Source organism: Notothenia rossii (genome assembly GCF_949606895.1).
Source record: "Notothenia rossii genome assembly, chromosome: 3".
Taxonomy (NCBI): domain Eukaryota; kingdom Metazoa; phylum Chordata; class Actinopteri; order Perciformes; family Nototheniidae; genus Notothenia; species Notothenia rossii.
In genome coordinates, this window is record NC_136901.1 from 71,627,544 (window position 1) to 71,643,264 (window position 15,721).

At 39.7% G+C, this 15,721-nt stretch overlaps 2 protein-coding genes across 6 annotated transcripts; both read right to left on the reverse strand.

Moving 5' to 3' along the window:
• Positions 1–116: 116 nt before the first annotated feature.
• Positions 117–13,940, reverse strand: LOC307032406 (gap junction beta-1 protein-like). Of its 4 annotated transcripts, XM_079670349.1 has the most exons (3): positions 3,228–3,477; positions 2,628–2,708; positions 117–2,393 (listed from the first exon to the last, which is right to left on the reverse strand). In XM_079670349.1, the coding sequence occupies exon 3, from the start codon at positions 2,377–2,379 to the stop codon at positions 1,552–1,554; it is 828 nt and encodes a 275-aa protein (XP_079526475.1). In that variant the 5' UTR covers positions 2,380–2,393; positions 2,628–2,708; positions 3,228–3,477; the 3' UTR covers positions 117–1,551. The 4 variants fall into 4 exon arrangements, with proteins under 4 accessions (XP_079526475.1, XP_079526477.1, XP_079526476.1 ...); XM_079670351.1 differs by lacking the exons at positions 2,628–2,708; positions 3,228–3,477 and adding an exon at positions 13,700–13,940; XM_079670350.1 differs by lacking the exon at positions 2,628–2,708 and having other exon boundaries at positions 3,228–3,480.
• LOC307032404 (uncharacterized protein) lies at positions 4,332–9,660 on the reverse strand. 2 transcript variants are annotated; one of them, XM_079670346.1, is made up of 8 exons: positions 8,958–9,660; positions 7,928–8,060; positions 6,824–7,781; positions 6,495–6,625; positions 6,214–6,353; positions 5,782–5,936; positions 5,439–5,522; positions 4,332–5,313 (listed from the first exon to the last, which is right to left on the reverse strand). In XM_079670346.1, the coding sequence occupies exons 1-8, from the start codon at positions 9,075–9,077 to the stop codon at positions 5,304–5,306; spliced, it is 1,731 nt and encodes a 576-aa protein (XP_079526472.1). In that variant the 5' UTR covers positions 9,078–9,660; the 3' UTR covers positions 4,332–5,303. The 2 variants fall into 2 exon arrangements, with proteins under 2 accessions (XP_079526472.1, XP_079526471.1); XM_079670345.1 differs by having other exon boundaries at positions 6,495–6,628; positions 8,958–9,658.
• Positions 13,941–15,721: the final 1,781 nt, after the last annotated feature.

Consider the following 15,721-nt stretch of genomic DNA (forward strand, 5'->3'; position numbering starts at 1 on the left):
TTCATATCATCCTAAATGAACCTTCTGTTCTTCTTTTGACAGATGTCACTCTTTACCAATTTGGTACAACTTTTTGAAAAAAACGAAATTGTTATATAAATAAGTTCAAATAATGATACATTATCAGGCAGTTTATTGCATTATATTACACAATGTACAAGTATAGTTTCAACCCACATAATATAATATTAACCGAATTGCATAACTGGGAGTAAATTCATATTTACATTTAAGCATAACTGTTGAATCTGAATTTTTGTATGTGATACAATGTGTATCACAATACAATAGTTGTATGTACAGATACCAGTGTATATTTATAATATAATAAGAGGGATATTAGGGGAAACAAGTACAACTGTCTGTTAGTAGGCAAACCTCAAACAAAAACAACAACTCAGAAGCTACAAGGTAAGTATGCAGCAGTATTTACAATTAAATACATGCACAAAACATATTTACAGTACTAGGATTCTTCAAGGTTTATTGAAATACTATTTTGCTCTGTGCACCATTCTGACTACTCTTGTCAATATACATACATTAATATTGGGTCAGTAGCAGAGATGTTTGTGGAAATGTAATTCCAAATGTTTATTTTATTATTTTTTATGCACTTGAACTAAAATATCTAATAAAGGTTGTTCAATTATAGACATTCTTTTAAACCAACTGTTATAAGGGCTCCTACAGATCAGCTTTTATTCAGGCTACAATTGAATATGGTGCATATTAACATGTTTGATATAAATAAAATGTTTTTTTTTTTATCCAGCATATTAATGTTTACTGTAATCTTTGCACCTACGGAGTACGGACCCCAGCGTTTTTTTTGCACAGTATGGCCGGTTATCTAAAATTATGGATTTCTTTAGTTTTAATACTAGGATTAATCCAAATTGTGTTGTTTTAATGTTTTGGGTCTGCATTCAGGTGCCGGTGAGAAACTGAGATCCATTACTCTAGCTCTTTCCCAACAGAAACCCTTCAAAAGGGACACTTTGCCTGTAATATATTTCTAAATCAATGTTTGATGATTTTAATACATCATATATCTATAACTGTATGGCAGGAATTGGTGGTTTTTAAACAGTCTGCCAACTTACCAAACCTGCATGCTTTTCAAAGAAATCCATATTTGAAATAGAATTACCAAGCAACTTTGTCGTAAACTCAATACGTTTTGATGCTCAGACATGTTTTTCATTGGCTGAAGATACTTTGCACTTTGGCAGGTTGCTTCTCATACTGCATACCAACAAAAAACACCAAAATAAGCTATGGCAAATTGTTGACAATACACTACACCCGAAACAAAACACTCCTTTTACTTTCACCACTGGCTCCAAATAGTTTAGACACGTTTCAACAGCAACTATACTTGTCAGTAAGAAAGAAAAAACAGATGAATAAATGAACGATGGAATAAATCATGTATACTGTATGTACACTGACCAAAATATACAGATGCTGTGCCAGTAATGCAGAGCAACATGCTCCATGAATGTGGTTACTGTAGATTAGTTTAAAAGTATGAGGAGAGGCAGAGTCTCAGAAAGCAGAACACCTCTCATCTTTCTCAGTTGGGCTCTTTTTGGTCACAGATAACTTAGATTTGAGAGAATGGTCTGCGATCAGCTGATTGATTTCATTTTGCTTATAAGTAGAGAATCTTTGACTTATCCAAGCTCCTTTTGCCCCCTCCTCGGGGCCTCGTGTGCACCGCTGACAGGCCCTGCCGATGAGGTACAGAACCTCGGCCAGGTTGAGCAGCACACACAGCCCAGACACTGCCAGCATGAACACAGTGAAGATGGTCTTTTCTGTCGGTCTGGAGACAAAACAGTCCACCGTGTTGGGGCATGGGTACGAGTCACACTTCACCAAACGCACCATCCTAAAGCCAGGATAGATCAAGTAGAAAATGTAGAGAAAAGCCAGCTCGAACAGGATTCTGAAGATGATGCTGAGCATGTATGTCCACCACAGAGCTCCACTGATCTGAAACTTCTGGGTCTTGATACGTTCCAGCTCCTTGGGGCTGCTGCGGCCCGACTTCCTCAGGATCTTCTTGTCGATGTGGCGTCGGTGGGCCACATGCATGGCCACCAGCAGGGCGGGGGTGGAGACCAGGATGAGCTGGAGCGCCCACAGGCGGATGTGCGAGATGGGGAAGAACTGGTCGTAGCAGACGCTGTTGCAGCCGGGCTGCTGGGTGTTGCATATGAAGCCGGACTTCTCATCCCCCCAAACGCTCTCCGCAGCCACCACCAGGACCAGGATACGGAAGATGAAGATGACGGAGAGCCAAACGCGTCCAATCCCGGTAGAGTGCCTGTTTACGCCACTGATCACGGCATAAAAGGCTCCCCAGTTCATTTTCGACTCCAGGTCTGCGGAAAAAGAAAGGTTATCTGAATGTAAGCCAAGTCACATCTCTGGCTTAAAGTGAAATCTTATAACCATATTAATGTTTAAAGAAACATCGAGGAATTAGTCCTTGAAATTGAACAAAAGGGACTGACATAGACATTGCTTTATCACTTTAGACGACTTAGTTATTGTCGGCCACAACTTAGTAATTTAGTAAAAGTCTAACTGATGTTACAGTAGTTTTAGAGGTTTACCAGGCTCAGCCAGCGGTGCAAGCAGCGTAAGCAGCGCCGGGTCCAAAGATGACCATCTTGAGGTTTGGCCTGAGCATCAAGCTGGCAGAGTGAGGAACAACAGAAAATAATTGCCAAGTAGCAAGTTGGCCGTATAAAAGCAGGGGTGATCGCCTGCTGCTGTGCGCCGTCACCATACGCAACAGGGCGAAGCCAATTGCGAAAGATTCGGCGAGCCACGTGATTTGCTCACGCTGTATTAATACTGTTCTCCCAAACTGACCCACAGCCCAGAAGCAGACAGACTGACATCCTGCCAGCAAATTCCTCCAAGGAACAAGCAAGACAACCAACTCAGCAGATTTTTTTTTTAAAAAGACAACTGAGAGATCTCTTTTGTTTGTGACAAAGGCTACCTACAATACCAGATTTACCTAGTGCGAACATTAGAAGCTGATTAATTCAAATAAATCACTTCAAATGGTAATGACTCTTTAAAAATCACGGCAAGTATTTGTCAAGTCGAGGCAATGGGGCGTGTAAGCCCTCACTCACATAAAATCAGACCTCATTGCACACTGAATGTTAGTATAAAATAGAAACAAATAATCCACATTTTACCTTCAGTTGTGTTGGTACACAAAAATGTGTACAAAGAAGAAATGAATAAAAATATTGTGTTTTTTAGCAAGCCTAAAGGCTGGGTTGAGAACACCCTGCGTTTGGAAAATGCTAATCATTCCTCCCTCCGCCACTAGCCAGTGCCCTGCACCGTAGCAGTCATATGCTCTTATATAAACTATTTACATACAATGGCAGCCTTTATTGTGCTGCAACAAGACTCTTTAGAATTCAGATCAAACGCCTTGACTTCCGCCTACCCCGGGCAAAAGGAGGAATCTGTGTGGACACAAAAGGCCTCTGCCAGAAAAACAATTGATTGTGCTGGTCAGGGAAGGAAGATTTGGACCTGCATGAGGTTTGCAGATTCAGACAGAAAATGAGCTGTATAACTAACGCAAAACACAGATGTAGGAGAAGATTAAAAAGCCAGTCTTAAAGAGAATCTCATTCATACACACCATGTTTTTTGTTATTGTTGATGTACCATACAGGTCCATTTTCTTTCTTGATTTGTACAACTGTACATGCTGCAATACTGTAAATGATGTTAATTGTTATTAAATTAAATTGTTGTGCCATGTGCTTTTCTTACTGACATTTTGCCCGGGAACTAATTATCTTGGTCTTAACTAATTTTAAATAACATTTTATTCTATCGATTTGTTTTGATAACCCTTTGTGGGAACCAATATAATCACACTCTACAGACACTAGGACACATATCCAGTAGTTTTGATTATAGTTGTTTATTGCATTGACTGTATATACTATAAAACACTAATGTCCTAACCAATGAGCTACAGAACTGCAGCTCAAACCTTTGATTATTATGAGCTGAGATTATACATTTCGTTGCTGTCAAACACCCCCCTATAACAGTAGGACAAATTATTTACAGTAGAAAGTGAAAACACAATGTGGCCATTTGTCATGTACCATCAGATGACCTACAGCGATTGTGCAACGAGCATTTCTGCGTCACGTCTGACATATGGAGTGGGAGGCATAGGGGGGGCAGCTAATTCTTTGAATGAACTAACCTAATTATTATTCCTTCATAGAAGCTACAGTACTCTACAACACAAAGACAGACCAAACTAGTAGATTTGTAATTTTATTATGAAAACAGAACTATATACACTGGAAATTCAAAATAGTAAATGTGCCATTATACAAGAACTCAATATTAACCAGGGTAACATGGCTTCAACCAGTTATTACAAAAGCAATTAGGCATTAAATAACAAAACCTTCTGCATGTGGCAGAGACAAATCAAGTATCACTTAATGCACAACAGGTTAACAAACTGAACTGGCACATGTAGTGACTGGGATAAGGACTTGAGATAGGCTGCTTTTAAAGTACATGGGGGGGATTGTTCTTATAAAACAAAGAGCACCACATTTAGGTATCCATGTCCCTATACAGTTTACAAGCACAACCTGATTTAAAGAATGTGTTTCAATTATTTTTTATCAGTGCTTCAAAGACGTTATCTTTTGTGCGTCTCTAAAAAGAGAAATGTGTGTTAAAAAATAAATACATTTCTTAAGACCCCATGATGCTATAAGTAACATTAGCTTTCACTAGACGTACCTTTGACTAAGGGGGTTCCAATCAAGATTTGTGGGTCCGATCATGGGTTCTGTTTGAAACCATTTCTCTGTGATTCTCCTCCTTTGCTCTCTAAATGTATGTGACTTTGCTCTCAACGACTGATAAATATGTCAAATAGGTAATCAAAATATTGAAAATGTTTCAATTCCAGATACAACATAAAAAGATACAAAAGCTGATGCATTCTACTTAATGTAAACACATACCGGTTTTAAATCAAAATATATATTTACTTTATTTGTTTAATGAAATATCCTTGTACTGCCACAGCAGTTTGTCAATGATTTGACAAACTGATGATTTACTAAATGTCTCGGTGTTTAGCTTTGAGTGCTTTATGGCCTGTCTGCATTGGTATTTGACATTTGTGGACTGCTTTCTGTATCAAGGCTTACTATTACGAGTTTAGCGCGAGATTACATATTTCTTCCACTCAAGAGTCCTGTTTCTTCACTTTATCTTGGCCTAAAAAACAAAAACACAAGATTTGTAAAAAATCAGCACTGCTCTGTTCATACAGAGGCAATACTGCCACCTGCTGTTGATGCACAATTTTGGGTAAACAACTTCCAAACTGGAGCTATACTCACTTATTTTCATGACAGACATTTTTCAGTTTGCTATGGATGGCATGTCCGTTCTGGGCCAGTCTCAAAGACACTGATGCACCCCTCCTGAAATAATAATAATAATAATACCATTGTACTGTTAGGATATCGTGCCGTTAGCAAGCTTGAAATTGTACTCTGTAACATTAATAAAGTCAACATATATTCACTCACTATACTTATCAACAAAACCCACAATTTGTACAATGATAGCAATACAATTTAAACAAATGAAAACACTTGTAAATAAGTCATTAAATCTTGACTGTATCAGCTTTTTTAAATGTACAATTCAAAATCAACAGACTGTTTCATACTGGAGTACCTCATAGCTCTGAGCCTTCCTTTTTCCAAGAATAGCTCGACTGTAACTTTGGGTCCCTGTGGGTAAAGCCTGGCATAGAGCGTCCTGTTTTCCACCATATCCCTGAACCAGCCCACCGCCTCCTCAGACCAATCACTCCCATTCACAGGCGTCACCTAGGGGGGAGGAAACAAACAAAAAACCCCATGAACTGAGATAATTCATTTCCTTTATCACATCCCAATAGATAAGGCTGTGACTAATCATGTGGACAAACTCCAAAACTGTAACCAAGCTTACTTTCTCACAGAGGAACACAATATATTTGCCTTCTTCGTGAATGCAAATCCTAGGAGGGATGATCTGCAGAATGTCTTAGCGTATTCGTCAGGTTCTCTAGATACATGTGAAAAAATGATGGGGCCTGACCATACAACATAGGGAAGCACTTACATTTGCTAGTGAGACCTGTACAGCCTGGAGTGGTAGGACGGCCATTTCCGGGGTCAGCTCCTTGATGTCCGACAGCGACAGGCAGGCTGTATCACCCTGGTCCAGCCTCTTCACCTCCACCTTGATGGATGTCCCTCTCCCTCCACCATCAGTGGAATAAATAAAGGAAAACCAAAAGGCAGAAATTATGGCAAGTAAAATAAAAAAGTGACACTGCTACCATCTAGAGGTATGCTTTGGCAAACATCTATGAATGTTCCAATACACAAAACTGGACCCACCTTCACTTACTCCACATATCTTCGTCACCCGAGTCCTGCACCATTGTTCTTGCTTAGGGAACCAACCTATTACTTGGGTTCCAATGTCTGGAATGCAGTTCTGCGCGGCATATGATCTACTGGCTTTCCAGCTGCTGTAAATGGGCAAAGAATAATGGAAACCAGGCACATGTGGATTATTAAAAATGGAAGAAAAAAAAAAAATCTACAAAGAAAGCAAAAATGAATAAAAGGATAAGTGGCTATATAAGTTCTGGTAATGTGATTAGGGAATCAGTGAGGCTTAAAAAAAGCAGACAAGAGATTAGAATTCATTCTGAAAGACTCACTCTGGGACAAGGGTTTGCCACTTTATGATGGAGTCTGCGTGTTGTACGTAGAAGTTGCCCGGGCTGACAATGTGAGACACCACTACCTTCATCTCTTCAAACCTGCAGGTCTGGAACTCAGGAATGGTGATGCACTTCATTGCTGGAGTTTGTACACCATCAAAATGGCTGACATGTTTGGGATCAGTGCTCTGAAGACTTTGGTTTTCCCCCTGGGCGTTTAGGCAGTTGTGCTCCACCTGAGGTGTAATATTTGGGCAGTCTTTATTTTCGAAGGGGATGGCTTTCAAGTCTCCCCGTCCCACCTCGGTGAAGATGTCTACAACATCCCACAATTCAGTCTTTGTTGCAATCACACAAGTGTAGGTCAGAGCGCCACTCGTTTCCACTCTTTTCACCCTGAAGATTGGGGCTTCGTTTTCCATGTCTGCAAATACCGTTTTCGGCTCTAGTGGGTTGGTCAGATCATCCGTCACAACTTGTCTGAATTGGTTGCTTTGTGTTTTGATGGCAGGCCGCTCTGGCGAACTCAAGGTACTTTTACTCCACTCCATGACAGTGATCTCCAGTACTCCAACGTCTTTAGCTTTTTCTCTGAGGAAGTGAAGCAGCTGAGAGGATGTTTGTTTTTGGTGTTTCACCTGGAAATCATCTTTACATCCCAAGCTCATTAGCGGAGTTATTTTCATTGGATTAGTGTTACTGATCCCTGGGAATGAAGCTTGTAGGGGAGGCAGTAGTATTGGTGGCTTCTCTGGGTTGATCTCGGGTCTCTGGGACGCAGGTGGAAGACTCACAGCATCTGTTGGGCGTTTCTCATCTAAAACAACAGCACGTTCTTTTTCTTCCGCCTCTAAGTGAGACGATGGGGTCGTAGTCGCTCTGTTGATGCCGTGTTTGATGTCATCCTGTTGGACTGCTGCAGGCTTGGTGATAAGCTGGCCACACACTTGTGGCTCTGTGAAGTTAAGAAAAGGAGAAAGTGAGAATTTTATTTTTTAGATCCGAACATCTTTTCCTAAATCGTAAAGTTGTACACATTAAAATATGTAATGTCACAAGCATCTTAAATTGTATGATTATAATGATTATTTCTTTACTTACCAACTGTGAGAGATTTTAATGAAGCTGAAAGCTTGTCAATTACTTCATATTTTGTATCTAAAGCCTTTGTGAGATCACTGAAGACACTAGTGGGAAAAGATGTATTCAAGAAACCTTGAACTTCTTCATAGGCCTAGAGGAAAAATTAAACAAAATTAAACAAGTGAACTCATTATTTAGCCTGTCTTAAACAGGTCATTTTAATTGAGATCAATTAAGTATTTTACATGGCACAGAAGACAGTTGGAACAGAAAAAACTGCTTTAAAAAGGTGACCTATCATGCATATGTGTCCCCTAGTGTTCCAGGGAATTCACCAAGTGTCAACGATGAGAATAAAACAAAAACTGTCCAGTATCATAGATCCATCTCACTCCAGGGTGATAGCAGGACACCCCATGTAGTCACTCAGAAAAAATCAGGACATTCAGTTTTTTTTAAATTCTCATCTAAAAACAGGGATGATAGCTCATATATGAGACTTAGCTGCCCCCCCTATGCCTCCCATTATTTTGAAACTGTACATCAGAATGTCCTGATTTTTTCTGAGTGACTAGATGTGATTTCCTGCTATCGCCCTGAAGTGAAATGAGTCTTTGATACTGGACAGTTTTTGTTTTATTCTCATCTAAACACAGAGGGATGATTTTTTTTTACTCTACCGTAATGCATAGGATATTCGCGCACCGCAATATCATGTGAGGGCTGACTTGACTAGGTTTTTCCGAGTGGAGGCTGGCTTGATCGCTGTAAGATACTGGTGAAAACTGTTAACCGATATTAATAATGTGCAGAAGTTGTTGCGCTGGTGACGATTTTACACATATTTAAACTGCGCTTCGTTTGTATAAAATGCAGCAGTTCCTGCCAACTAATGCTAATTATTATAGCTAAGTGTGCCTCATTAGCATTAGTTAGCATTAGCATTAGTTATCGACTAGTCAGCAGTGTGTTGTCCATGTGGCCTGTGAGCTAGCTAAGTTAGCAACATTAATTGAACGTTCTCAATGAACCGGTGTGTTAACATTACCTTTTTGATGAAGTTGGAAAGTTCTTGTTCGAGTTTACTTCGGGCAGTTTCCAGCATGAAGAGCTTGAGAGTGAACTGCACTTTCTGGGACATGGTGGAGGGCTGCTGCTGAGGAGTCATGGTCGGCACTGCAGAGAAGACTGGAGACCGGTCTACGCGGCGTATGGGGGCTAATGTTAGCTAAGAAGCTAGCCAACTCAATGACTCGGGCTAGCCAGCGCCGTGGGCTAGACAAGAGAAACTTGTCAATGACGTTGTTAGTTATTACCAGATTTCACGGCACCTTATATATACAGTCTATGGACGAAACAATGTATTCACAGTTTCTTTCTTCTTCTTGTCTTCTGGGATTTGCTCTTTCTTCAGCTACACCACCGCCACACTTGGCGCAATCCTATCCGCCATGTTGCCGTTGGATAAGCAGTTAAGTCTTACTCTTTGCACCCTAAATATCGTAGTTATCGAATTTGAATGAAAGGTGTGGCATAGCGTCAAGGTTAGTGGGTTTCCTGGCCTTCCTTCGACTTATCTGACACGGTGGCTGACCATATTAGTTATTTTAAGGAAAACGTTGCTGCCTCAAGTCGAGTAGGCTTTGAACAAAACAAAAATCCAATCGGTTGAAGGTGGAGTCAAAAAGCTCACACCTTCTTCTTCTTCTTCTTTAGTGTTTATTGGCGGTTGGCAAACCAAATTGTAGGTGCATTACCGCCACCAACTGGACTGGAGTATAGACAAGAGACTATGCAGAAAACAATAAACAAAATAAAACAAACAAAAATAAATAAATAAAACCAAAACTCTAGATTATTTTAAATTGATCAATTTCTGTAAGAAACGTAATAAGCTCACAATACATATTGACTGATGTTTTCCCTAACAGCCCTGTTAGCGAAAAGTCAATGTATTTTGCTTTCTTCAGTGTTTGGAAAAGCACATTCCTCTGAATACTATATTTCCTGCAAAGCAGCAAAACATGTTCAACAGTTTCTGGCTGGCTACAGTGTGTACACTTTCCGGTTGGATGCTTTCCTATTACCCTTAATGTATGATTGAGACCTGTGTGACCTATTCTCATCCGAGAAATGACATTTTCCTCCCTTCTTTTAAACCCCACCTTCCTTCCATCATCCACATACCTTTGAATGTTATAAAGATGTCTTCCTGTGTCACTAAGGTCCCAATGATCTTGCCATGTTGTTTGCGCATATATATGTATGAATGTTTTAACCTCCGCTTTGCTGAGCGGAACTTCAATGTCTATATTCGTAATTCTGAGTGTTTGTTTGGCCAGAATATCCACCTGTTCATTCCCCTCCACACCAACATGAGCAGGAACCCAGATGAAACGAGTTGCTATTCCTTTGATTTGCATTTTATACAAAATTAGAAATATTTCATTTATTATGTCCATTCTAAATGAAGATCTGCCTGATCGTATACTCGATAAAGCTGAATAGCTGTCAGATGCAATTACAGTATTATGTATTCCTTTCTCCTCTATCCATTCCAATGCCAATACCAATGCCAACAACTCTGTGGTGTATACTGACACATGGTCTGTTACCCTTTTCTTTATATGTGAATTACTCACTGGGATATAAACTGCTGCCCCAGCACGCCCTGTCTCTGGATCTTTGGAGCCATCTGTAAATATGATTGTTGAGTCTGAGTGATATCTTGCAAAAATAATCCTGGACTATGCGCCATACTGGTAGCTCTTTATTTTCCTTTAACTCCCTTTGTATATTGAGGTCTACACTTGGCAATGGGAATAACCAGGGTGGAATGGACGAGATTGCAACTGTAGGGCAATACTGTATTTGATTCAATCCTATACTTGCCGCTTTAACATCACCAATCCATCCAAAACTTATTAAATGTGACTCATTGTGCTCCCAGCAGTCTTTCAAAATACTTTTCGCTGGATGACTATCACCATGCCCCTGAAGGTTTACCCAGTATGCCAACATTAACTTCACTCTTCTTATCCTTAAAGGCATTTCTCCCATTTCCACCTGTATTGCTGATACTGGAGATGTTTTAAAAGCTCCACTACAAATCCTCAGGGCCTGAGCTTGTAGGACATACAGCTTTTTAAGGTTTGATTCTGCTGGTGCCATGAACGCTATACACCCATAATCGATGAGTGCCCAATATATATTCAGAAGTGATGACCTACTCGCTCCCCACTCCTATCCCACCAAACACCGAAGTACATTGTTGACCTTTTTACATTTACTTTGAACTTTTCCTATATGATTGCTCCATGTTAGCTTTCCATCAAACCAAACACCAAGAAATCTTATTGTATTAACCTGTTCAAGAGGTTGCTCATACAATTTTAATGATACAGGAGCAATTTTATGCCGTTTTGTAGAAAACAAATGACCTGCGTCTTAGCCACTGACAGTTTGAATCCCCATTTATTTGACCATTTCTCCACTTCCACTATTGCAGCTTGTATTTTCTTTCCAACATGTGCTACATTGTGGCCTTTTGCCCACAAAGCCCCATCATCTGCATACAAAGATTTTCCCATACTTGGATTAACTTGATTAAAAATGTCATGTATCATTATATTGAACAACAACGGACTACATACACTACCTTGCGGAGTACCATTTTCCACATCATACACACTTGAATATTCTGCACCTACTCTTACTTGTATTTTCCTGTCCCGTAAAAAATTAATAACCCAATTATATGCTTTACCACCAATTCCCAATGATTTTAACTTGATTAGTAGTCCTTCCTTCCAGAGCATGTCATAAGCCTTTTCAATATCAAAGAAGACTGCAATCACTACTTCCTTGTTGGTCTGTGCTTTCCTGATGTCTGATTCTAAGCACAATATAGAATCCATTGTATTCCGACCCCTACGGAACCCACTTTGATATGGGGACAACAGAGCTTTACTTTCGAAGATATAATGTTAACCTTTCTGTAACCATTCTTTCCATGATTTTGCATAAATGCGATGTCAGGGCAATAGGTCTAGCTAGATGGTTCTGAAGGGTCTTTCCCTGGCTTTAGTATGGGCACTATTATCGCTTGTTTCCAAACCGAAGGAAGTTGGCCAGAATCCCACACCCTATTAAACAATCTTAACACAATGACTAGAGTGTTATCCATCATATATTCCAACATTTTATAGCAAACACCATCTTTCCCAGGAGTGGTTTGACGAGCACTAATAATTGCTTTCCTCAACTCAAACATACTAAAATGCAGGTCCAACTGATCCCCTAACACTTCTACTCTATCCAATATTCTCGGGTTTTCCATGAGTGTATTATTTCTGCACTGCCTGGTTTCCTCTGTAAGGTTATCTGAACTATGAACTTTCTTAAATGTCTGAGCTAGAAGTTCCGCCTTTCCTAAATTTGTGACAGATATTATGTCCCCTCTGCTCAAAACTGGCAACTCATAATTCCTTCGAACTCCCCCCATTCTCCTAATCATGCCCCAAACATCTGCAAACTGTACTTCTCTTCCAATGCTATTGCAATATTGCCTCCAAAAAGTGCGTTTTTGCGTTCGTATCGTCCTCCTTACTATAGCCTGGGCCCTTTTATACTGATTCAAAGCTTCCTGAGAATGGAGTTGTTTGAGTTGTCTGAATGCTTTATTTCTGTCTTTAATGGATTTGTTACATTCACCATTCCACCAGGGTACACTCTTGGTGCGCCTAACTCCTTCAACTTCCGGAATTGTTTCTTTAGCTGAATGAATGATAACCTTAACGAGCTCCTCATTCAATTTACTTATATCATCATCATTTGTTTTACATCTATTCGTACTTACAACTTGGAAAGCATCCCAATTAGCCTTTCCCAATTTCCATCTAGGAATTTTCTTCTCCTTTTCAAACCTTATGTTGGTCCCAACTTTAGTCATTACAGGATAATTATCGCTGCCCACTGTAGTATGCTTTACCCCATTCCATGTACTTATACCTGCTAAAGCACTAGATACACATTTAAGATCGAGTACTGTTTCTATATTCTTCTTGCAATTATATCGTGTTCCTTCCCCAGTGTAAATACACAATAGCCCGTGGTCATCTATAAATTCCTCAACTACTGCACCATTTGCATCTGTGCTACTGCTACCCCATAGTGAGTTATGTGAATTAAAATCCCCACACCATATTACTTTGTCTTGCAGTGAACCCCCAGCATCCTCTAATATCCTTTGATCTAATTTCCCACACGGATTATAATAATTTACTATATCTATAGGTCCTCTATCATTCCATACCCTTATAACTATTGCTTCATGATCTGTACTTACATGCATAACTTTGTAACTTATACCACTCTGTATGAATGTTGTAACTCCTCCCCCTCTGCCAGAGTCCCTATCTCTTCTAACTGCAGTATATCCCTTCACAATAAAATCCAGTTGTGGTTTCAGCCATGTTTCCTGAATACAAATTACATTAGGTTTCTCTCCCAGATTGTCATTATATTTTTTAAACTCTTGTCCATTTGCAATTAAACTTCTGGCATTCCACTGCATTACAACTAACACCATCAAGTTGATCCACTGCATGTCTGAGGTTGTTGAACATCATCATTTAGGATATCTTTCACACTTTCCCAGTGCATCTCTTTCACATCAAGGTACTTTTCAGCTGATCTGACAATTATTTTTATTCTTTCATTCCGGCTTGTAGTCTGCACTGAACAGTTGATAATCTCTGCCATAAACAATACAAACTCTGTTTTACTCACTATCAGAGTGTCCTCCTTCAACTTAACACAGTTGTGGACTTTTTCTGTTTCTTTGCTCTTATTCTTGTTTTCCATTGTAACCTGCGTTCCTCCTGAAACTGTCTTTGCTGCCTCTGCATAGCTTACTCCCTGCGTCACCCTGACTCGCTGCACCTCTTCTGCTTTCTTGCTAACCTCACATCCACGGTACGCTGAGCTATGCTCCCCTCCGCAATTGCAACATTTCAGCTTTACCCCTTCTTCACATTTGCCGTATTCATGATCTCCACCACATCTGCCACACCTTTGTTTCCCTCTGCACACTGCCGCCACATGTCCAAATCTCTGACATTTAAAACATCTTATTGGTGGTGGAACATACAGTCTCACATCATAACACATATATCCAATAAGTATTTTTTCCGGAAGCCTTTTCTCATCAAAGGTGATCAGAACCGAAAGACTATCTTCTTTATCCATTGCGGTTTGCTTTCATGCGTTTGACATCACTTATTTTTGCATTTGTTATTCCCTTTCACATCATCCGCTGTAATTCTGACGGGGATTCCTGTCACAACTCCCCTGACTAGCTTTTTACCACTAAACAGTGAACACTCCACTTTCTTACCCTCCACGGTACTCATCTTTATTGCTCTCCCCTGTTGCTCACTATCCCTACATTTGATCAACATTGATCCATTCCTCAATACTTTGGCACTCATTACCTCCCCGATTTCTTTACTGATGGATTTAGTTAACCGTATAGGGTTCCACTCGCCAAACGAAGCTCCCTCTTTCGCAAGTTTCACAACCACCATGAACTCCTGTTGCCTATTTCCGACTACTCTTTCTCTCCTTTCACCCTCACTATTACTCTCATCCGAATTAGTATTTCCTTGCTTTTTACATTTATTCCTCCTCACTATATCCCATTCTCCATTTCCATAACTCCCGCCTACTCCTTCCATGTCTCCTAACTCGCTTCCTGCCCCGTCACTTCCCTCTGCCATCTCTCATCCAGTCACAGTCCAGTGTTGCCACCTGCCCTGCTCCAAATGTTTGTCCACGGTCCCTTATCACACCTGTTTTCCACAGTTTCTGCCACTGCACATCTCATCTGAAAAAAAAAAAAAACTCACTGGAGACATGCCACATCTCAGCATGCTTCAAAACCTCCACCATCATCCCGGTTCCCAAGAAAACAAGGATCACAGGACTAAATGACTACAGACCCGTCGCCCTGACCTCTGTGGTTATGAAGTCCTTTTCAGTCACAACGTAGACTCTCTAGACTATATGCATTACATTAATGCACACAATGTTCATACTCCTTACTGCACATATTCTTATTTCACATTTCATAGTTTATATTCTAAAATTAATTCATAGCATTCTATTTCCATGTAAATTACTGCTTTATTTTTATTTGTATTGCTATTTAACTATATTTTATTACGGTGTAAAAGCATTTTTGTTTTATATTAGATTTCTTGTTTTTTTATTATGTCTGCACCATGACATCAAGTCAAATTCCTAGTATGTGCGATGGGATCAGTGAGTATGTGCTAAAACATTATTAATTTACCCCTTTTAGAAGGGAAGATATGGTCATTTGTTCTGGGAATGTCATTTTCGAGCCTTAGGCCTGAAAAACAGGCTCGGGAAAAGAGGTCTGGATCCTGAAGAGAATCAGAATCAGTTTTATTACCAAGTAGGTTTACACTTACAAGGAATTGGCGTTGGTATATGTGGTGCATACAAAGACACAGAAAGAATAATAAATAACGCTTTTAAAAAACGATGCATGTCAATGTATTGTAAATAATATTACTTTGAGGATTTCTGTATTATGAGCCAAGCCAATATTTTTTTCTTTTTTATACTGATTTTTACCATATGGTAGGTTTGATGTAAAATAAAAGAAACCTTCACAGTCTCAGGTTAAAGTAATAAATAAGAAGATGTAAATGTAAAGAGGAAAATCCTTGAAATGCTTCCTGGAAAATAAATGTAGCCTAGGGCGAGTCTGACTTCCTCTATTGT